At 37.8% G+C, this 23,678-nt stretch overlaps 2 protein-coding genes across 4 annotated transcripts in view; both read right to left on the bottom strand.

Annotated features, from left to right (window-relative positions):
• The window catches only part of gart (phosphoribosylglycinamide formyltransferase), a 37,028-nt gene extending 20,697 nt beyond the window's left edge, over positions 1-16,331 (bottom strand). The window contains exons 1-12 of one of the 2 annotated variants that reach the window (XM_079863990.1): positions 16,194-16,331; positions 14,149-14,303; positions 13,487-13,582; positions 12,691-12,865; positions 11,686-11,797; positions 10,006-10,074; positions 8,425-8,550; positions 6,541-6,628; positions 4,525-4,610; positions 3,697-3,865; positions 2,883-3,117; positions 135-229 (exon numbers count right to left, since the gene is read on the bottom strand). In XM_079863990.1, coding sequence (XP_079720116.1) covers positions 135-229; positions 2,883-3,117; positions 3,697-3,865; positions 4,525-4,610; positions 6,541-6,628; positions 8,425-8,550; positions 10,006-10,074; positions 11,686-11,797; positions 12,691-12,865; positions 13,487-13,582; positions 14,149-14,293 — 1,396 coding nt within the window. In that variant the 5' untranslated portion in view covers positions 14,294-14,303; positions 16,194-16,331. The remainder of the gene's footprint in view (positions 1-134; positions 230-2,882; positions 3,118-3,696; positions 3,866-4,524; positions 4,611-6,540; positions 6,629-8,424; positions 8,551-10,005; positions 10,075-11,685; positions 11,798-12,690; positions 12,866-13,486; positions 13,583-14,148; positions 14,304-16,193) is intronic. The other variant, XM_079863989.1, reaches the window with a different exon arrangement.
• Positions 1-23,678, bottom strand: part of LOC307154265 (uncharacterized protein) — a 217,571-nt gene that overhangs the window by 182,612 nt on the left and 11,281 nt on the right. Inside the window, exon 5 of one of the 2 annotated variants that reach the window (XM_079864017.1) lies at positions 20,531-20,709. In XM_079864017.1, the coding sequence (XP_079720143.1) occupies positions 20,540-20,709 (170 nt within the window). In that variant the 3' untranslated portion in view covers positions 20,531-20,539. Of the gene's footprint in view, positions 1-17,070; positions 20,710-23,678 lie in introns of those variants that run through there. The other variant, XM_079864018.1, reaches the window with a different exon arrangement.

The raw sequence follows: 23,678 nt of genomic DNA, 5'->3' as shown, positions 1-23,678 counted from the left end.
TGAATGAGAGGAGACATCAACTTGTGGTTACAGAAATGGAAAAACACAATTACGAGGCTGTGTGAAACTGGCATAACGCGATCTGTGATGCGATAAAGGTCTGAAGCAATCTGAGGTTTGATCTGAGGAATCACCTGGTCGAGACGTGGCCTTGGCCAGAGGTTTGATCAAGTCCACGAGTCTGTTCCCAGCAGCGATGTCCACGCCACTGTCTTTATACGTCAGTCCTCTGTGGGACAAACACAACGGTCAGCTGATCTAAATCACCAAATCAAACTCTGCGTGATCAGTGCTGCTTATCTGCACAAAAACACACCACCATGATGCAATGATTGCACTGTTTAAACCATAAAGATTTCACTGTTTGAAAGGGATAGTTCACCCAAAAATGAAAATTAGCCCATGATTTACTCGCCCTCAAGTCATCCTAGGTGTGTATGACATTCTTCTTTCAGACGAACACTATCAGAGTTAAATAAAAAAAAATTGTCCTGGCTTTTCCAAGCTTTATAATGGCAGTGAATGGCCGTTTCGGTTTTGAAGTCCATAAAAGTGCATCTATCCATCATAAAAGTGCATCTATCCTCATAAAAGTGCATCTATCCATGATAAAAGTGCATCTATCCATCATTAAAGTGCATCTATCCTCATAAAAGTGCATCTATCCATGATAAAAGTGCATCTATCCATCATAAAAGTGCATCTATCCATCATAAAAGTGCATCTATCCTCATAAAAGTGCATCTATCCATCATAAAAGTGCATCTATCCATCATAAAAGTGCATCTATCCTCATTAAAGTGCATCTATCCATGATAAAAGTGCATCTATCCATCATTAAAGTGCATCTATCCATCATTAAAGTGCATCACATGGGTCTGCAGGGGTTTTGTAAGTGAAGTATAAAGGCCTTCTGAAGTGAAGTGACGCCTCTCTCAGTTCAAACAAACACGTCTGGGCAACAAACTCAAAATCCTCCCACATTATCATTGATAGATGCACTTTTATGATGGATAGATGCACATTTATCATGGATAGATGCACTTTTATCATGGATATGATGCACTTTAATGATGGATATGATGCACTTTTATGGACTTCAAAACAGAAACGGCCATTCACTGCCATTATAAAGCTGGGAAGAGCAAGGACATTTTTTAATATAACTCCCGATTGTGTTCGTCTGAAAGAAGAATGTCATATACACCTAGGATGACTTGAGGGCGAGTAAATCATGGGCTAATTTAAATTTTTGGGTGAACTATCTCTTTAAATAAAGCTGAAAATAAATAAAATGCTATGGCAGACTGAACTTTAATAGTTACGGTTTGAGATCAAAACAAACATAACTCTAAAAACACAGCTGTAATAGTGCTAGTGATGCTTGATTTGCAGACAACACACACATAAAAAAAGGCCAGAATACTGTCTTTATGACTTTGTTTATTAGAAAAATGTATACAAATCACAGACATTACACTGATATTAAATCTGAAGTGTTACAGTGTGAACACGTTGCCGTGTGAAGGGGTGACGGTGTGAACGGGTTAAGGTGTGAACCGGTTGCGGTGTGAACGGGTGTGAACCGGTTGCGGTGTGAACGGGTTACGTTGTGAAGGGGTTACGGTGTGAACGGGTGACGGTGTGAACGGGTGACGGTGTGAACGGGTGACGGTGTGAACGGGTGACCGTGTGAACCGGTTGCGGTGTGAACCGGTTGCGGTGTGAACGGGTTACGGTGTGAACGGGTGTGAACGGGTTGCGGTGTGAACCGGGTTACGGTGTGAACGGGTGTGAATAGGTTGCGTGTGTGAACAGGTGTGAACGGGTTACGGTGTGAACCGGGTTACGGTGTGAACGGGTGTGAACAGGTTGTGTGTGTGAACAGGTGTGAACGGGTTGCGGTGTGAACCGGTTTCGGTGTGAACGGGTTACGGTGTGAACGGGTTACGGTGTGAACGGGTTACGGTGTGAATGGGTTACGGTGTGAACGGGTTACGGTGTGAACGGGTTGCGGTGTGAACGGGTTGCGGTGTGAACCGGGTTACGGTGTGAACGGGTTACGGTGTGAACCGGGTTACGGTGTGAACTGGTTACGGTGTGAACTGGTTACGGTGTGAACCGGTTTCGGTGTGAACGGGTTACGGTGTGAACGGGTTACGGTGTGAACGGGTTGCGGTGTGAACGGGTTGCGGTGTGAACCGGGTTACGGTGTGAACGGGTTACGGTGTGAACCGGGTTACGGTGTGAACTGGTTACGGTGTGAACTGGGTTGCGGTGTGAACGGGTGACGGTGTGAACCGGGTTACGGTGTGAACTGGTTACGGTGTGAACCGGGTTACGGTGTGAACGGGTGACGTGTGAACCGGGTTACGGTGTGAACGGGTTACGGTGTGAACCGGGTTACGGTGTGAACGGGTTACGGTGTGAACCGGGTTACGGTGTGAACTGGTTACGGTGTGAACTGGTTACGGTGTGAACCGGGTTACGGTGTGAACTGGTTACGGTGTGAACTGGTTACGGTGTGAACCGGGTTGCGGTGTGAACTGGTTACGGTGTGAACCGGGTTACGGTGTGAACGGGTTTATGGTGTGAACGGGTGTGAACAGGTTGCGTGTGTGAACAGGTGTGAACCGGGTTGTGGTGTGAACCGGTTACGGTGTGAATGGGTTACGGTGTGAACGGGTTGCGGTGTGAACGGGTTGCGGTGTGAACCGGGTTACGGTGTGAACGGGTGACGGTGTGAACGGGTGACGGTGTGAACGGGTGACGGTGTGAACGGGTGACGGTGTGAACGGGTTACGGTGTGAACGGGTTAAGGTGTGAACGGGTTAAGGTGTGAACGGGTTGCGGTGTGAACCGGTTACTGTGTGAACACACACCTGGTGCGGGTGAGGTACGTGATGGCGCGGTGGCCGATGTCACGCCGGTACACGGCATCAGGGAAGCTGATCGCTGCCACGGCTTCATTGGCGCAGCGTAAGGCGTTCTGAAGGGTGGGTCGGACCGCAGTCACAGTTAAGACACGCCCACCACTCGTAATAACCCCGCCCCCTTCCTTCAGCGCAGTGCCTGCATGGAACACCTGAACGCCCATCTCTGACACCCGGGACAAACCTAAAGAAAAGAGCACAGGATTCATTCATTTGACATCAAAACTGCCCTATCAAAGCCTGTCTCTGTGTCTGAATATGCCTACTTTTATACTATATAGTACAGTAGAATAGTACTATAGAGGATTTATGAATGGAGGTGAAGCGACACTGCTAAATCACATGAAAATGACGACATGGCGGATGTAGTATGCTTTTTTCCGTATTTCATTTCTATTCTTCACACACATTCATACTATACTAGCCCCAAATTCATGGGACTCTTATTTTGAAATTTCTGTGCTTTACTACAACCAGCTGCTCATTCATAAAAATAAGGGAGATAAAATATGCACTCCTACAACCATGTTTACAATGTTTATATTGTTATATGTTGTAAAAGGTTGTAAGAGTGCATATTGTATCTCCCTCATTTTTATGAATGAGCAGCTGGAAGTAGTAAAGCACAAATTTCAAAATAAGAGTCCCATGAATTTCGTGCTAGTATAATGTGGGACTTTTTAATTTTAAACGTGTAAAATAAGATAGAATATAATACAATAATAAAATAAAATAAAATACATAAACGTGTCAGGTAACGCACCGGTGATCTCCAGACCCTTCTTATATGAGCCGGGATATCCTCCGCTGGCCATGACCACAGTGACGGCCACACCGTCCTCCAGCCACTGCACTGGACTCGAGCTCAGGTCCGACCGGAGCGTGTTCTTCAACACCTCATATAAATCAGACTTCAGCAACGGCATCAGGACCTGACAGAGACACACACACAGCCGAGCGACCGCACAGATTCAAGAGGCTATTCATTGATTATTCGTTTCCCCTTCTGCTGTTAACACGACTGGATCAGTGAATGATTCTGATTCTTTTGAGTCGGTTCGTTACAATGAATCAGTTGACTGGATTCACAGATCGGACTCTTTTTGTGAGGAACGGACCGAAAATATTGAAATGTTGCGATCAGATCAGATGGAGTAACTGAAGGAACTGCGCTTCAATATTTTCAGTCAATTCCTCGCAATTTAAAAAAAAAAGAAAACATGACTTCAAATGAGTTGTAATGCGTGCACAGGTCACTTGGACTGCTGTTTTATGTTGTTTTTTTTGTTTGACATTTTTTAGGCTTATCATTAATGGAAAAGAGCTACAAGCCTGCAAGGCATTTATACAAAATAATTGAGCATTCCCCAAAAGTCACAAGAAAAAAAAACACTGATGTTGTAATTGATGTTTACCTGAACACCCTGTCATTATATCAACGGCATTATATTTCATACAGTGAGATTTCGCCTCAAGGATCAACAGAAAGCAGCACATCAAACGTCCACAGAGCCAACTGATGCTCACCTGAGATACAACTTGCCAAAAGCATACAACTTACATGAATAAAATGTGCTATGAATCATCTCACCTGACACTCAGGGTCACCGAAGCGACAGTTGAACTCGAGGACTTTCGGTCCCTGTTTAGTCAACATCAGTCCGGCGTATAAAACACCTGAGAGGAAGACGAGCGAGATGAAGAATGATTGACGGAAAATAACGACAACATTCTGTTCCGACTCAAGTTTCAATTCTGCAGAATGACTCCAGAAGACATGAAGTACAGCGCATGACACATGTGGAACACTGTTCTGTCCCTCTTTATTGTAATTACATGGAAAGTCTTCAAAATATCTTCTTTTTATGCTTAAATGCTCTTTTTTTAAATGCTTAGCTTTATAATCAAAGCTCTGTCGTTTAAAGGGGTGGTTGAATATGATTTGACTTTTCTAACTTTAGTTAGTGTGTAATGTTGCTGTTTGAGCATAAACAACATCTGCAAAGTTACAACGCTCAGAGTTCAGAGCAAAGGGAGATATTTGCTTTTACAGAAATCGCTTTTTAAGGACTACAACAAACGGCTGGTAGAGACTACACCACATTCCTCCCGGGTTAGTGACATCACCAACCCTAGAATTTACATAAACCCCGCCCCCTGAACACGATTTATAGATTATCAAGACAGAATATGCTAATCAATGACTAGAAGATAACTACACATCAGCTTCATAAATTCATCAACTAACCATTCAGAAATGTCCTGTTGCTTCTACATGTTGTCTCTTCTTCTTGAGTCTCTCCATCATTGTCTGACTTCGGTTTGAACATAAAAGGCTAAAAGTTTTTGAAAATTTCAGTGCATGTGTGTGTGAGTGCAAGCTGTTGTAGCTCCGCCCCCTGTGCCGGGAGCAGCAGCTCATTTGCATTTAAAGGGACAGACTCAAAACAGTGCGTTTTTGCTCACCCTCAAAAAGTGACAATTTTAACATGCGATATAAAAATATCTGTGGGGTATTTTGAGCTAAAACTTCACACACACACTCTGGGGACATCAGAGACTTATTTTACATCTTGTGAAAAGGGCATTATACCGCCGCTTTAAAACATGTAATGCAATGCAATATAATAATGATTGAGAGATACAAACAAATAAACCTTCCTCAAAAGCCTTTTTGATATTTGATCCTCAAGATTTGAGAACTTATGTCTGGGTAATCAAGAAAACCTGAGTTGATCAGTTCAGTTTAAATATTACCAACAATATCAAAGTTATTCTGATGTTTAGGCCTACTTGATAAAAACTGCAGATTTGACAGCATTATCAGGTAATCATAATAAGGTTTATCAGCAAAGCTGAGATCATTTAAAGGCCTCCTAAACCGTGTGTCCAGTATGATTCAGTTAGGGTTAACCCTGTAACGGATTAACCCAAGGTTAAGGGTTATATAGTTGTGTTAGCTGGGTTCCCACACCTCGGTAAACTTCAAAATTAAGGACCTTTCAAGGACTTTCCAGGTCCAATACCCTAAAATTCAAGGACTTAATGTGGGGACACATTTCAAGTGAGAGCAAGGTTACATCGTGTTACCTTGTAAGATACATCGTTACAGTTTTCATGTGTCAAAAAAACTTTTTTGGCATTGTTTTTTGGCCATATGACAAAGATCTGATATTCTATGTCGTATTTCTGTTTTGCATAAAACTGAAGAATATTCGGTACATCCTACACTGTATTCTAAAATGATCTGATATTAACTTTAGCATGAAACCATGAACCGTTGAGTTAGCATCATAGTAGTTTCGAGCTTAACACTTAACGTAACATGAAAATGCGCATAACTAACGTAAATCAAGCAAGCTAGTGTGCATAGGCTACGAAGTGTTGGCGAAATAACACATTAGCGGACAGGAGGGAAAAAATATGGAATTTTTCCAGAAAACTTCTTGCACAAAACAAATTCAAGCACTATCAAGGACTGTGTCTGTGTGTGTTTATTTTCTAAAACTTTCCGGAGCCTTGACTTTTTTTTCCTTCTTCAGATTCACAAACTTTCAAGGACTTGAAGGACCCGTGGGAACCCTGTGTTAGTCTGTCTGTAACTCACCCACATACGGCGTTCCCTCGTCTCTCATGCCGTCCACGGTTTTCTGCAGAACGGATCTCTTGATCTCCTGCAGCTCTTCCTCCGACACCTTCACACACATTCAACAGCTCCATCAACACATACATATATTCATACATACACATACATATACACACATACATACAAATACACATACATACACACACATATACATACACATATATACATACATATACACATACATATACACACATACATACATATACATATACACACACACATACATACATATACATATATACACACACACACACACACACATACATACTACACATATACATACATACATATACACATATACACACATACAAATACACATACACATATACATATACATGCATATACACATACACATATATACATACATATACACACATACATACATATACATATACACACACACACACACACATACATACACACATACACACACGAAAATACAGGTATCCAAGATAAAAATAAGACAGAACTGCACGATTCTGGATAGATTGAGAATCATCTCTTTTTTTTTTTTTTTTTCAAACAGAGATCATGATTCTGAACAGACAACTAAATGTAATTACAACAACTAAATTACATGTAATTTACTAGAGGTTCGGACAAAATGTATATTCAAAAATTATTTAATTAATATGAATTAATCAAACAAAATTGGTTTGAGTGAATGATTCAATGACTCATTACTGGACGAATCAGCATTTTTGAATGTTTTGAAATTGTCGCCTCCTACTGGTGTAACGGTGTAATTGATACAATCGTTATTTAAAGCGTCAAGTTACTTTACCCTACCATAGACGTCAGTGTTTATATTTCAACTCTAAACCCAGTACTTCTGTGATCATTTGAATTAATACAACAGAAATTGTGATATTGTGTAGTTGTTTTTGAATCCATCTAACAACTGCTCTTTCTGTGTCAGTGATACTTCAGGTCTGAATCACTGTGATCACACTTGTCAAATGACCTATTATACCCTTTTACAAAGTCTTGATGTTGTTTCAGGCTCTACTAGAACAGGTTTTCCTGCTTGAATGTTGATTATTCTCCTCATATTCTCCATTGTTGCGGCTCCTCTCTTCCCAGTCTGTCAGTAACGCTCTGATTACTTCCTGTCTCTATGAAGCCCCGCCTTCTGTGCTCTGATTGGTCGGCTGGATCAGTGTGCTGTGATTGGTCGAGTGCTTCAAGTGTGTTTGGGAAATGCCCCGCCCCTTTCCATAACCGCCAATTTAACACACCACTAACTAACTCAACCAGGCCCCGCCCCTTTATTCTGCATATTAATTATTATAATGAGGAATATTGTGACGTGTTCGTTCCCGGAACTACAATGGAGGCGTTTCAGGAGTTCAGAAACACTGACACTGGCTGTGTTTACATGCATAACTTTTGTTTCAATCGGACTGAATTCCTTCTGATTGATGAATCTGAATGGAGTGTTTACACGAACGCTAAACATGTGATCAGGTTGATGTGCGCGTTTATACGTCAACGTCACAAGCTTCAAATTGGATTAAATTTTTTCAGTTTCACAAGTGTTTACATGTTCTCTCGATCGGATCGAAATTTCACTTGGATCGAGCTCATCGGATCGATTAAGGAGTTTACATGAGGGCTTTTCAGTCCGATTGAGCCGTCAATCCCATTACTAACGGATTATTTGGTTGCATGTAAACGTAGCCGTTGATATAGAGAATAACTGACGCTGCAACAGCAACATTACACACTAAAGACAGATGGGAAAACGGCAGAATAGATCCAAATAGTCGTCATTCAGGCATAAGATCCCGTGGGTGTTTGAATCTTTTAAGGGTTAATCGCGCAGCTCTAGTACGAGATGTTGACCTGTGGTGTCGGGCAGTACGCGCCCATGCCGCCCGTGTTCGGTCCCTCGTCTCCATCCATCAGACGCTTGTGATCTTGAGCCGGCGGCATCGGTGACACTGTGACGCCGTCGCTGAAACACAAACACTGAGAACAGACAAGACGATTAGTGTGATCTGATCACCTCATTAACACCAGGGTTTAAAGGGATACTTCACCCAAAAATTAAAATTAGCCCATGATTTACTCGCCCTCAAGTCATCCTAGGTGTATATGACATTCTTCTTAGAGTTATGTTATAAAATGGCCTGGCTCTTCCAAGCTTTATAATGACGGTGAATGGCCGTTTCTGTTTTAAAGTCCATAAAAGTGCATCATATACATCATAAAAGTGCATCTATCCATCATAAAAGTGCATCTATCATCATAAAAGTGCATCTATAAAAGTACATCTATCCATCATAAAAGTGCATCTATCCATCATAAAAGTGCATCTATCCATCATAAAAGTGCTTCTATCATCATAAAAGTGCATCTGTCCATCATAAAAGTGCATCTATAAAAGTACATCTATCCATCATAAAAGTGCATCTATCCATCATAAAAGTGCATCTATCCATCATAAAAGTGCATCTATCCATCATAAAAGTGCATCTATCCATCATAAAAGTGCATCTATCCATCATAAAAGTGCATCTGTCCATCATAAAAGTGCATCTGTCCATCATAAAAGTGCATCTATAAAAGTGCATCTATCCATGATAAGTGCATCTATCCATGATAAGTGCATCTATCCATGATAAAAGTGCATCTATCATGATAAAAGTGCATCTATCCATCATAAAAGTGCATCTATCCATCATAAAAGTGCATCTATCATCATAAAAGTGCATCTATAAAAGTGCATCTATTCATGATAAAAGTGCATCTATCATGATAAAAGTGCATCTATCCATCATAAAAGTGCATCTATCATCATAAAAGTGCATCTATAAAAGTGCATCTATCCATGATAAAAGTGCATCTATGCATCATAAAAGTGCATCTATCATGATAAAAGTGCATCTATCCATCATAAAAGTGCATCTATCCATCATAAAAGTGCATCTATCATGATAAAAGTGGATCCATCATCATAAAAGTGCATCCATCATCATAAAAGTGCATCTATCATCATAAAAGTGCATCTATCCATCATAAAAGTGCATCTGTCCGTCATAAAAGTGCATCTATCATGATAAAAGTGCATCTAGTATCCATCATGAAAGTGCTCCACCCATCTCCGGGGGGTTAATAAAGGCTTTCTGAAGTGAAGCGATGCATTCTAATATTTAAAAATATCCATATTTAAAACTTTATCGACTAAAATAACTAGCTTCCGGCAGACGGTCGTACACATCGATTTATGGCGAAAGAGTAACACTAAACTTGACGCACAACGTAATGTCTGATGGAAGCTAGTTATTTTAGCCGACATTTTATAATATATCTCTGATTGTATTCGTCTGAAAGAAGAATGTCATATACACCTTGGATGACTGAGAAACCATGGGCTAATTTTAATTTTTGGGTGAACTATCCCTTTAAACAGGAAGTACTTACAGACACTTCCTCTCCTTCCAGCAACTCTTCCACCACCACAGTCTCACCAGCAGAACCAAACGCCTTGTCCTGAAACATCAAGAAATTAATACTTAACGCATTTAATGTGTCAAATAATGTAACAAAAGATTCTATTTCAAATAAATGCTGTTCTTTTGAACTTTATATTCATCAAAGAATCCTGACAAATAAAATGCATCAGTTTCCACAAAAAATTAAACTGTTTTCAACATTGATAATTAGCAGAAATGTTTCTTGAGCATCAAATCATCATATTAGAGTGATTTCTGAAGGATCATGTGACACTGAAGACTGGAGTAATGATGCTGAAAATTCAGCTTTGATCACAGGAATAAATTACACTTTACTATATATTCACATAGAAAACAGCGTTTTTAAATTCGAATAATATTTCACTATTTTACTGTATTTTTCAAACACATTAAATACCTTATCAAGCCAAAAATACATAACATCAGGGCTGCCAACTTTTGAGTTTAGCTTGGAGTGAGATTTTTTTTTTTTTTTTTTTGGCGGGGGGTGGGGGGGGGGGTTATGTAAAAACAAATATTGCATCACAATAAGTGTAATTGTGATTGTCAAAACATTTGGTAACTAAATAGAATTTTATGAAGTTTAGTGACAACATGTTACAATGTTTACATTGTACAATGACTGGTAGGATACAGTTTTTATTATTGCTTGACAAAAATTTCAAGATTTCAATTCCATTCTTGTGATTTGATTCCGATTTTGATTCAATATGAACTAATTTGGATACATGTTTATTTGACATTTTATTTAAAAAAATAATCTCACCTAATGCTGTAAACATAGAGGGCCCAATCTGCTGGTATTATTAAATGTTAAAAATAACAAATTAAATGAAATATAATGCAGTTTTTGTTATAATAACAATTATTTAATGACATAAGTAAATATGTAATAGTGCTCAGCAAAATCTCCTCTCTAGCTACTTTTTCTATTCAGTTAACGTGCTATGGTCATTAAATGGCTCTCCTGAGGTAAATGTAACGTTATGTGACATAATTGTTCTCCTGCTGTTATATTAACCTCTTTCCGTGGTTGAAAAACACTAATTGGTCGATATTATGTATACTTTCGGTAAGTTGTACTGCATCTTTAAATAATAAAGTAACAGATGATCGGTTCACGTGCACTTGAACTGAGGCGCTCAGCGATCTGTCACGTCACATTTACAAGCGCCAAACGTATTTTTGTCTGAATTTGGTAATAAAATTGACGGAATCTAAGAGCTGAGAATTAGTTTAATATTAAAAGTGCCTCTTTGCTCGGCAATTTTTCTGTGCGTGAGAAAATGGATGTGTGGTGTGAGAGCGTGTGAAAAGTGTCAATTGCGTGAGTCTCACGCTCAATGCGTGAGAGTTGGCAGCCCTGTAACATTTATATAAACAAAATTGTTACTTGTATACAAATTACTACACATTCTGTTACGTTGGATCTGTATATTTCAGGATTTACACAGCAGTAAATTCTAATGCATTATTTTGTTTTGACTAAAATCCTCACACTATTTTTGACCAGCTCACGTTTTGAATCAGGGAATTATTGTGAAATAACTGTGAAACATCCAAGGACTCTTTCAACTAGAGACAAACAGATCCAGTGCCAATATATAATCATCCGCGAGCGACTGACCTTCATGATGTCCAGAACCGCCTGACAGGCCTCGTCTTTATCGCGAGCGACTACGACACCCTTCCCAGCAGCCAAACCGCTGGCCTTCACCACCAGAGCGGGAAACTCAGCACTGAACACACACACAACACACACTATCTCTACTGAACTTTACAAGAGTGTGATGTAATGTTTTTAGATGCATCGTAAAACCAGCATGAAATCAAAATGTCAAATTCCTTATTTTTTAATGAAATCATGCTAACATGATTAGCATGTTACTAGCACCATGCTAACACGATTATCATGTTGCTAACAACAAACTAACCATGTTAACAATGATAAACATAAGCATCTTGATTAAAACATGTTAGCAACATGCTAATTGTGTTAGCATAATGCTAACAACATGTTTATCATGTTAACATAATGCAAGCAAATGCTAATTGAGTTAACAACATGCTAATCGTGTTAACATCTTGTTAAAAACAAGATAACTACATGTTAATTTGGTTAACAACACTAATCATGTTAGCAACACACTAATTGTGTTAACATCATGCTAGTAACAAGCTAATCATGTAAACATGCAAGAAACATGCTAATCGTGTTATTATATTAACCACATGCTATTTATATTAGTATCATGCTACTACAAAATGCTAACCATGTTAACATATTCCTAAAACATGATAAAAATAAATGTTTATTAGGTTAACGTCATGTCAGCATCATGCAAATCATGTTAGCATCATGCTAATCATGTTATCAACACGTTAATTGTGTTAGCATCATGTTTGAAACAAGCTAATCATGTTAACAACATGTTAGCATCATGCTAGCCATGTTAACACCATGCAAAAAACAGTTTTTTGTGTTTCACTCGGATATACGGCATAAGGGAAGAAAAGACTAGCACAACTTACATTACATGCCGACTTTAAAATGTGCATTTTATTGCTCCCACAGAAGATTGTTTTTTAATCATATTTTGTGCAACTCTCAGCATATGTTGTAGATGTTTACCCCCGGATGTATTCGCAGGCCTCCTGCGGGTCGGTGAAGGAGCTCCAGCGGGCGGTGGGAATGTTGTGACGGTCCATGAAGGACTTGGAGAAACTCTTACTGGCTTCCAGCTGCGCAGCCTTCGCCGACGGGCCGAAACACGACACGCCGGCGGCCGTCAGATCGTCCACGATGCCTAAGACACACTCCTTCAGTCATCAAGAGCACAACATCTGGAGAGTGCCACATGTGCGCACAAACAACTGCTAGAACATGCATATTTAAGTGCTAAAAAAATGCTACATTATTAAACCATTATTCAAAACAAGTCAAAATGTATTAGCATCATGCTAAAACATGCTAACAACATCTAGTGAGGCATTAAAACATGATAGCATTATGTTAACAACAAACATATTAGCATCTTGCTTAAAACATGTTAACAACATGCTAATTGTGTTAGCATGATGCTAGACATGCTAACCATGTTACTATCATGCAAGCAATATGCAAATTGCATTATCAACATGCTAATCGAGTTAACATCATACTAACAACATGCTAATTGTGTTAATGCTAACAGCATTCTAATCAAGTTAGCATTTTACTAGCAGCATGCTCATCTTGTTAACATTATTCTAGCAATATGTTCATTGTTTTAACATCATAATAGCAACATGCCAATCATGTTAGCATCATACTAGCAACATGCCAATCATGTTAGCATCATACTAGCAACGTGTTAATCGTGTTAACATCATGCTAATGTAATTTTATGAATTAATTAAAATAATAATGAAGAGATGAAGCGTCTTACCAGCAGCCAGAGGAACTTCTGGACCAACAACCACGAGTCCCACGCTATGATCCTTACAATACTGCGCTAAAATACAGTGATTGTTTACAGACACCTCTGGAAAAAAATAAGATAAAATATTATAAATTATTATAACAAGCAAACACAAAGTTTGCACATGAATTAATGCATAAAAATATATATATATTTTTAAATGCATGTTGTTCATTTAGAAAAGTGTGGGTTGTAGCCTAACATTTATGAATAAAACGCAATGCATTATCATATACACGTATTTTTACGTACAGCTTGATACTTGTACTTTTAATTTGTAAGTACTCAACTAATCGATTACTCATTGATTCTCTAAGCGCATTTTACTAATAATTTATATTATAAACATTTTATATATAAATAACATTTTTTTTAAATGTATACATGCATATGTGTGTATTTATATATTCAACATAATTATACACAGTACACACATATATATTAATAAACACAAACTTTTATTTTGGATGCGATTAATCGTTGCCCAGCACTGCTTTTTTTTCAATGCATGTTGTTCTTTTAGAAAAGTGTTGGTTGTTAAACTTCCAAGTGAGCCGTAGCCAAACAATTCTGAATAAAACACAATGCATTATCATGAAAGCTTGTGTTTTTAATTCCTCACGTCTCACCCGAGTTGCAGATCTTGCCGCTGTTGGCAGTGCCGGCGTTCCCAGGAGCCACGAGGACCTGCTGAACGAGAGGCGACTGCGCTAACTTCCATGCTAGTGCGTGTTCGCGACCGCCACCGCCAACCACCAGCACCCGCTCCGCCATGACCTCTGACCTGTACGATCACATGACCTCAACATAAACACATGCAATGATCTCATATACGACTACTGGCATCAATATGAGGAGTTGGACTAGTGTCAAAAATTAATAAATAAATTTATTTATTTAAAAAAAAAAACGAAAAAAAACAACAACATTTCTATAAACGTAATAGTTTTAAAAAATATATTTAAGACTTTACAAAAATCTCCCTTTAATTAGTGTTTAATTAATCTTGTGCAAACCTATTGGCATCATTATGAGACCTTAGACACAACTCTGCCATTTAATAAAGTAAATAATTGAATATTAGTTGTATTAATTAGTGTTTAATTAATACAAAATCTTGTTCTCAACGATTGGCATAATTATGAGAAATTGTGCTATTTAATTTAGTTAGTGTCAAAAAATACAAACATTGAATAAATATTAATTTATTTGAAAGAATTAAATACATATTTTAATAAATAATTAATAAGACTACAGTAACATCCCTGTCATTAGTCTTAGACTCTTAGACTCAACTCTGCCATTCATTTAATTATAGTGTAAAAAATAAAAGTAAATAATTGAATATTAATTATTAGTATATAATTGAATAAATTAATAAAACACCATCATTAAAATAAATAATTTTGAATAGTATTTTAACCAATAAATAATTGGAAACACTTTACAGTAAGGTCCTTTTAGATAGTTAATTCATGCATTAACTAACAATGAGCAACATTATTTATAGTTAATAAAAATACAACAGTTGATTGTTAGTTAATGTTAGCTCAGGTCCATTAAATAATATGACCAGATGCAACATTTGATTTGAATAATGTATTAGTAAATGTTGAGTTTAACATCATTGAATGAAATTATTAGTTGTATTTTTCATTGATAGTTCACGTTCACTAAAATAGATTGTGTATTTATTTATCAAATGATTTAATTAAAAACTGTGCTGCAGATTTTTGCACACAGTTATTGGCGGAAACCGATAATCTCTGATATATTAGTCGTCACTATCTCACAAAATGTCACTATCTGCATCATGCATGCCATATAGTTTTTATATCATCTAAAGAGGCGGTTTGATTGCATGAAGGGTTTGACCTATAGGATGCACTGATGCGAGTTTGATCTCATCTCCTGCCATTGACCTTTCAGTGCTGATGCCAGACCTTAAATCCCAGCAGACATTAACATCACAAACACTGTAACACTAGTGTGCATTAGTGCACAAAATCACTGTGCATCTGCACAAAACATTGCATTACATTTGCATGGAAAATACCATCAAGTAACTTTGAAAACAAGACTCTTTAAGTTGAACTTTGGCTTCAAAACCCACTGACACAATTCCTCGGGTTGAGCAAGAGTGGATGTGGATAACTGATGATCACAAATCAATTAAACACACAATCACTGGGAGAATGTTAACAAGCATCACATGAGTGACTCGCATCACGAGATCCAGCGTTTGCTGCTCATTTACCTCTAATTTGGACGTTTTTAAGAACACTAAATGCAACACATGCATGCATATTAATGATTATGCATTAGATCTGTCTTGAAATGCATTAGCAATTATCATGCACGAACATGTTTTGCTGTTTCAGACACAACTCTCAAAAGAAAAATGGTGGTACTATGCACTTGTTGTAGTTGTAAAGGACTCCCATATTTAATGTCATGATATCACCATGTTTAATGAACATGTCCAAAAAGACAAGATATTACCATGAAACATATTCAAAAACCTGTAAAACATTCAGCACTGCATAATAAATCATGATGCACCATCAGTCAGACTGCTAAAACAATGAATAACTTTCATGCAGTTCCTAAGTTATCCTCTTAAAGTTGTTAGGCCGTGTATTTGTTGCTTCTGTAGGTGTAATTGCTCACTTACGTTATTTCTGATGAAGTGCAGGATACAGTCGGGATCCTGTGTCTCGTTCAGGTCGTGTTTGAGAGCTGGACAGAAGACCAGAGTGTGTTTTACACTCACAACAGGAACCACGTGCTGGACACGCTACTGACGTTCAATTCATTCTTTTGAATCGGTTCTTTTTAATGATTCGGTTAGACCAAGTGAATTGTATATTATCTGAGATCTTATTTTACAGTCTATGGGTGAGATCATAAACAGAATATCCATACACTATGGAAGGTTTCCGCCGCGAAAAAAAATAATAATGGAGACTTTTACCTTACAAGTCTAGCCTTTTTTCCTCAAAATTGCGAGTTTATATTTCAATTTTGAAAAAAGTAGGACATGTACGATAAAAGTCGCAATTAAATTTATTCCGTGCGAAAACGAGCTTCCTTTATATGCGTTTACAAAGTGTAACCTATCTCAAGTGAAAACAGTAGTATATAACAAATATTTCATTTTTATTGATTAACTGAACCGAACCGTCCGAACGAATCGATTCGCTCAAAATGAATCGGACTCCTTGACTCTAGACTGCACATGGTTACAAAAAATGAAAGTACAAACCGTGTCGTAGATCTCGGATATGAGATGGATGTGTAAAATAAATATATAATATAGTGTTTGGGAGTTTAAACTTTTTATAAACCCTTCAAGATGCAAGTTTCAGTTTTATCAACTTCCTTTCAGAGGTCGTGGAGAATTTTGGGAAATGTAGTTTATGTCACGATTTCGAGTTCCAGAATCCTCAAGGAATGCGCACAGGTTTCCTATTGAAATTTCTATCACAATAAATCCTTAAAAAAATTCCAACACAACACAAAACAAACTAGATCTTTTGAAACAATAGGTTCCCAATAGGACAAACATGTGCATTTCTTGCCTTTTATTTGATAAACATGATGCTGTCAACAAATAAACGCTTAACATGAAAAAACAATATTGTTAACACAAAAAACACATCTATTTAAAATCCCAAGAATAAAAACAGACATGATATTGATCCTTAATAACTTAATTAGCTGTAGATTTCATCATCATCAGCATGCACTCTTAAAAATAAAGGTTCCAAAAGTTTATTTTTCCACAGATGTCACAGAAGAACAATTTTTGGTTCCACAAAGAACCTTTCAGTAAAATTAAGAAAACAAATTTTCTTAGTGCAAAGAACATTTGAATAATCTAAAGAACCTTTTTCCACTATAAAGAACCTTTTGAGAAGCGTAAAGGTTCCATGGATGTTAAAGGTTCTTCATGGAACCGTAAATTAACCTTATAAAGAACCTTTTGAGAAGCGTAAAGGTTCCATGGATGTTAAAGTTTCTTCATGGAACCATTGATGAACCTTATAAAGAACCTTTTGAGGAGCGTAAAGGTTCCATGGATGTTAAAGGTTCTTCATGGAACCATAAATTAACCTTATAAAGAACCTTTTGAGAAGCGTAAAGGTTCCATGGATGTTAAAGTTTCTTCATGGAACCATTAATGAACCTTATAAAGAACCTTTTGAGAAGCGTAAAGGTTCCATGGATGTTAAAGGTTCTTCATGGAACCATAAATTAACCTTATAAAGAACCTTTTGAGAAGCGTAAAGGTTCCATGGATGTTAAAGGTTCTTCATGGAACCATAAATTAACCTTATAAAGAACCTTTTGAGAAGCGTAAAGGTTCCATGGATGTTAAAGTTTCTTCATGGAACCATTAATGAACCTTATAAAGAACCTTTTGAGAAGCGTAAAGGTTCCATGGATGTTAAAGGTTCTTCATGGAACCATAAATTAACCTTATAAAGAACCTTTTGAGAAGCGTAAAGGTTCCATGGATGTTAAAGGTTCTTCATGGAACCATTAATGAACCTTATAAAGAACCTTTTGAGAAGCGTAAAGGTTCCATGGATGTTAAAGGTTCTTCATGGAACCGTTAATGAACCTTATAAAGAACCTTTTGAGAAGCGTAAAGGTTCCATGGATGTTAAAGGTTCGTCATGGAACCGTAAATGAACCTTATAAAGAACCTTTTGAGGAGTGTAAAGGTTCCATGGATGTAAAGGTTCTTCATGGAACCGTAAATGAACCTTATAAAGAACCTTTTGAGGAGCGTAAAGGTTCCATGGATGTTAAAGTTTCTTCATGGAACCATTAATGAACCTTATAAAAGAACCTTTTGATAAGCGTAAAGGTTCCATGGATGTTAAAGTTTCTTCATGGAACCATTAATGAACCTTATAAAGAACCTTTTGAGAAGCGTAAAGGTTCCATGGATGTTAAAGGTTCTTCATGGAACCGTTAATGAACCTTATAAAGAACCTTTTGAGAAGCATAAAGGTTCCATGGATGTTAAAGGTTCGTCATGGAACCGTAAATGAACCTTATAAAGAACCTTTTGAGGAGTGTAAAGGTTCCATGGATGTAAAGGTTCTTCATGGAACCATTAATGAACCTTATAAAGAACCTTTTGAGGAGCGTAAAGGTTCCATGGATGTTAAAGGTTCTTCATGGAACCGTAAATGAACCTTATAAAGAACCTTTTGAGGAGTGTAAAGGTTCCATGGATGTTAAAGGTTCGTCATGGAACCGTAAATGAACCTTATAAAGAACCTTTTGAGGAGTGTAAAGGTTCCATGGATGTAAAGGTTCTTCATGGAACCGTAAATGAACCTTATAAAGAACCTTTTGAGGAGCGTAAAGGTTCCATGGATGTTAAAGTTTCTTCATGGAACCATTAATGAACCTTATAAAGAACCTTTTGAGAAGCGTAAAGGTTCCATGGATGTTAAAGTTTCTTCATGGAACCATTAATGAACCTTATAAAGAACCTTTTGAGAAGCGTAAAGGTTCTATGGATGTTAAAGGTTCTTCATGGAACCGTTAATGAACCTTATAAAGAACCTTTTGAGAAGCATAAAGGTTCCATGGATGTTAAAGGTTCTTCATGGAACCGTAAATGAACCTTATAAAGAACCTTTTGAGGAGCGTAAAGGTTCCATGGATGTTAAAGGTTCTTCATGGAACCGTAAATGAACCTTATAAAGAACCTTTTGAGAAGCGTAAAGGTTCCATGGATGTTAAAGGTTCTTCATGGAACCGTAAATGAACCTTATAAAGAACCTTTTGAGGAGTGTAAAGGTTCCATGGATGTAAAGGTTCTTCATGGAACCGTAAAAGAACCTTATAAAGAACCTTTTGAGGAGCGTAAAGGTTCCATGGATGTTAAAGGTTCTTCATGGAACCGTCAAAGAACCTTATAAAGAACCTTTTGAGAAGCGTAAAGGTTCTTCATGGAACCGTTAATGAACCTTATAAAGAACCTTTTGAGGAGTGTAAAGGTTCCATGGGTGTTAAAGGTTCTTCATGGAACCGTCAAAGAACCTTATAAAGAACCTTTTGAGAAGCGTAAAGGTTCCATGGATGTTAAAGGTTCTTCATGGAACCGTTAATGAACCTTATAAAGAACCTTTTGAAAAGCGTAAAGGTTCCATGGATGTTAAAGGTTCGTCATGGAACCGTAAATGAACCTTATAAAGAACCTTTTGAGAAGCGTAAAGGTTCCATGGATGTTAAAGGTTCTTCATGGAACCGTAAATGAACCTTATAAAGAACCTTTTGAGGAGTGTAAAGGTTCCATGGATGTAAAGGTTCTTCATGGAACCGTAAAAGAACCTTATAAAGAACCTTTTGAGGAGCGTAAAGGTTCCATGGATGTTAAAGGTTCTTCATGGAACCGTCAAAGAACCTTATAAAGAACCTTTTGAGAAGCGTAAAGGTTCTTCATGGAACCGTTAATGAACCTTATAAAGAACCTTTTGAGGAGTGTAAAGGTTCCATGGGTGTTAAAGGTTCTTCATGGAACCATTAATGAACCTTATAAAGAACCTTTTGAGAAGCGTAAAGGTTCCATGGATGTTAAAGGTTCTTCATGGAACCGTTAATGAACCTTATAAAGAACCTTTTGAGAAGCGTAAAGGTTCCATGGATGTTAAAGGTTCTTCATGGAACCGAACCTTATAAAGAACCTTTTGAGAAGCGTAAAGGTTCCATGGATGTTAAAGGTTCTTCATGGAACCGAACCTTATAAAGAACCTTTTGAGAAGCGTAAAGGTTCCATGGATGTTAAAGGTTCTTCATGGAACCGTTAATGAACCTTATAAAGAACCTTTTGAGAAGCGTAAAGGTTCCATGGATGTTAAAGGTTCTTCATGGAACCGAACCTTATAAAGAACCTTTTGAGAAGCGTAAAGGTTCCATGGATGTTAAAGGTTCTTCATGGAACCGAACCTTATAAAGAACCTTTACTTTTAAGAGTGTGGATTTAAAAGTGTCGCTTCACAGCAGAGGCAGTTCCGGCGTGTGGAGAAGTTCTCGACCAACATCCGAGTCTCTGAGAGCGAAGAGAGTCACTCCAGAGCTGTACGCCGCGGGAATCATCAGATGCGACGTCTTAGGACGCTCTTCATCCTTCTGCTCTTCTTCACTGATCATCTGTCTAACTTGACCTATAAATAAAAGAAACTCACGGTCAGTCAATGCATTTAGCTGGACGATATAGGCGACATTTACAGAGTCAGCCGACAGTACACTGAACAACATCAGGCCTTGAAGTGTAGATTTAGAGCGCAGTGTATAATGTGCATTATTACACGGCTCTGTGGCAGTGGCGGCTCCTGCAAAATCTCTCAGGGGGGGGCAAATGTTTGGATGATTGATAAGGATACGGTCCACCCATGCAATGGATAAATTAACAGCTTAAGCATGTAAAGGCAACTTCACTACTTTAATATTAAAGAAAAATAAAGTGACTCTTACAATAAATCTCCTTGTTTGTTTCTATATGAGTGTTAACAATTCAGCAGCAAGTCAAAATCAATTCAAACAAAGCCCAGCCAGGATGCGAATCTCCAAAAACGTTTACTCCAATTTCAATTTAATAAGAAACAACTGAAATCACATAACTCACTATTTACGCTACTTGCTCTGGCCAGCGTAGCGCAAATCGCTCTGAATCTGAAGGGCTACATTCTCCATTTAATAAACAAACTATTCCGTCAGATAAATATTTGTTGTGAAAGAAATAGTTACATTTTCAAGCATTTTATCCAAAATTTAAGCACTTTTCAAACCTTAAACATCAAAATTCAAGCACTTTCAAGGATTTCAAGCACCCGTACGAACCCTGCACATTACTCACTATTATTACACTGCTTACATCACATTACTCGCTTAATACACTGCTTACTTATACTGAAATTTTGCTTTTCTCTCTTTCAAAGTAGCAAAGTGATCAAAAATTTTATGACACGATTGAATTAACTGCGTTCGCCATGACGTTGTTCAAGTTCAACTGGCCTCAACTCGCGAGATGTCCCAACAGTCTCTCTCGCTCTCGTTCTCTTTTTTATTTTTTTAATCACATTTGATAAAGATATTAAAGTAGTGTTTCATTTTTTCTTGTTGTTCAAATTCAAAATTGTTTTCAAATATTATTTGTCACTTAATTGATTTTTTAATAGTGTATGTTTGTTCCCACAATCGCTGCACAAGTTAAGGATACGTATGATGACGTAAGCACGTTAGTGCGAGCCCTCCCGGAACCCATAGAGAATGCATTGCAGTTCCTGCAGTTCGAAAAAAAACATCTTTGAATGTAAGTCTATGGGAACACTCTGGGCGATTCTCATATTGTGGTTTGTCCAGAGGGATTTGTTGATACATCATTCTTGGCCTGATTTATATGACATTTTATGGCTAAAAATAGGGCCGAAATGAATTTAAGGCTATTGGCAGTATTTTCTGATTTACAGGGTTCAAAAGGAGATATTCTTGTAATGTATCTTGTAATGTCTTTTCATTGAATATATCAACAAAATGCACAAATAATTTTGAACCTTGTTTTTTTCAATGGTCAGATTCGTCACTTCAAAATATATGCAAATTAGCGCATATTTAATTAGATATAGCCTGATTAGCATATTTAAACAAAAAATTACAGAAAACTTGCAATACATTTTTTCCTCCTATTTATGCGAGTAATCAACTGGCAAAGTTTCATGGTGATATCTGCAAGTTAAAAAATTTACCCTATTCACCTGTAGTGTTTCGCCTTAAAGAGCCAAAAATTGGCGGCCATCTTGAATTTGAAGGTCAAAAATAGGTCAAATCAATAAATCTACATAATTTATGAATTGCATGACCCAAATAGCCTCAGAAACCATGTATTATGCAGAACTGTGGCCAAAACCATTAAAAAGTTAATTTCCAGCTTGGCTGACGGCAGCCATTTTGGATATAGGGCTCTCAAAGATTTTCCCCACATTTTTGTGAGGGGCACCCTGACTAATTTTTTCCCAGATAACAACCTCTGAAAACAGAAACACAGGCTTTTCTTCGTTTTTTTCTTCATGAAAGTTTTGCATTTGGTGAGCTAATAAAATATTAAAACTCAGTCGAATCAATATTTTGTGTACAGTTATTTAACTATGCCATCCAGTATTGTGGACTCGCTCTCTCTCGTTTCATACAAACGCTCTGCTGCCATTTTGTGACTATTGTTTTATACACTGTTGGATTATAAGATACAAACTGGTACGATTTTAAAACAGTTTAATCTGAAATCAATATCTCTGATCCCATAATTATTAATCTGGTGAAATGCTGTGTAATAAGTGTTATGACTGTATACTCTTAAATGTCCGTCTAGTTTGATCTTGCCGCTGAAACTTCTCTCTCCGCGAAGCTTTGTGTTTAAAGAGCTGATGAAATATTTCAACTTAGATCAATATTTCGTGTCTAATTATTTACTTATGTGGCAAGTAGCCGTGTGATAAGCGGGATAATGTACATCCAGCCGGTTGTCATCTCAGAATAAACCCCCTTCAGGTGTGTGTGTGTGTGTGTGTGTGTGTGTGTGTGTGTGTGTGTTATCTCAGAATAAACCCCCTTCAGGAGTGTGTGTGTGAATGTTATCTCAGAATAAACCCCCTTTAGGTGTGTGTGTGTGTGTGTGTGTGTGTGTGTGTGTGTGTGTTATCTCAGAATAAACCCCCTTCAGGTGTGTGTGTGTGTGTGTGTGTGTGTGTGTGTGTGTTATCTCAGAATAAACCCCCTTCAGGTGTGTGTGTGTGTGTGTGTGTGTTATCTCAGAATAAACCCCCTTCAGGAGTGTGTGTGTGAATGTTATCTCAGAATAAACCCCCTTTAGGTGTGTGTGTGTGTGTGTGTGTGTGTGTGTGTGTGTGTGTCTGTGTGTGTTATCTCAGAATAAACCCCCTTCAGGTGTGTGTGTGTGTGTGTGTGTGTGTGTGTGTGTGTGTGTGTGTGTGTGTGTGTTATCTCAGAATAAACTGAAGGTCAACCGATTGGTCAATCGCTCCATCCAGCGTTATATTACCAGAATAACTCGGTTATACCCTCGGTTTATTCAGGTGTGTGTGTGTGAATGTTATTTCAGAATAAACCCCCTTTAGGT

Source organism: Squalius cephalus (assembly GCF_949319135.1).
Source record: "Squalius cephalus genome assembly, chromosome: 2".
NCBI classification, from domain to species: domain Eukaryota; kingdom Metazoa; phylum Chordata; class Actinopteri; order Cypriniformes; family Leuciscidae; genus Squalius; species Squalius cephalus.
The sequence above is the reverse complement of the archived record's forward strand: the minus strand, read 5'-3'. Positions and strand labels throughout refer to the sequence as shown.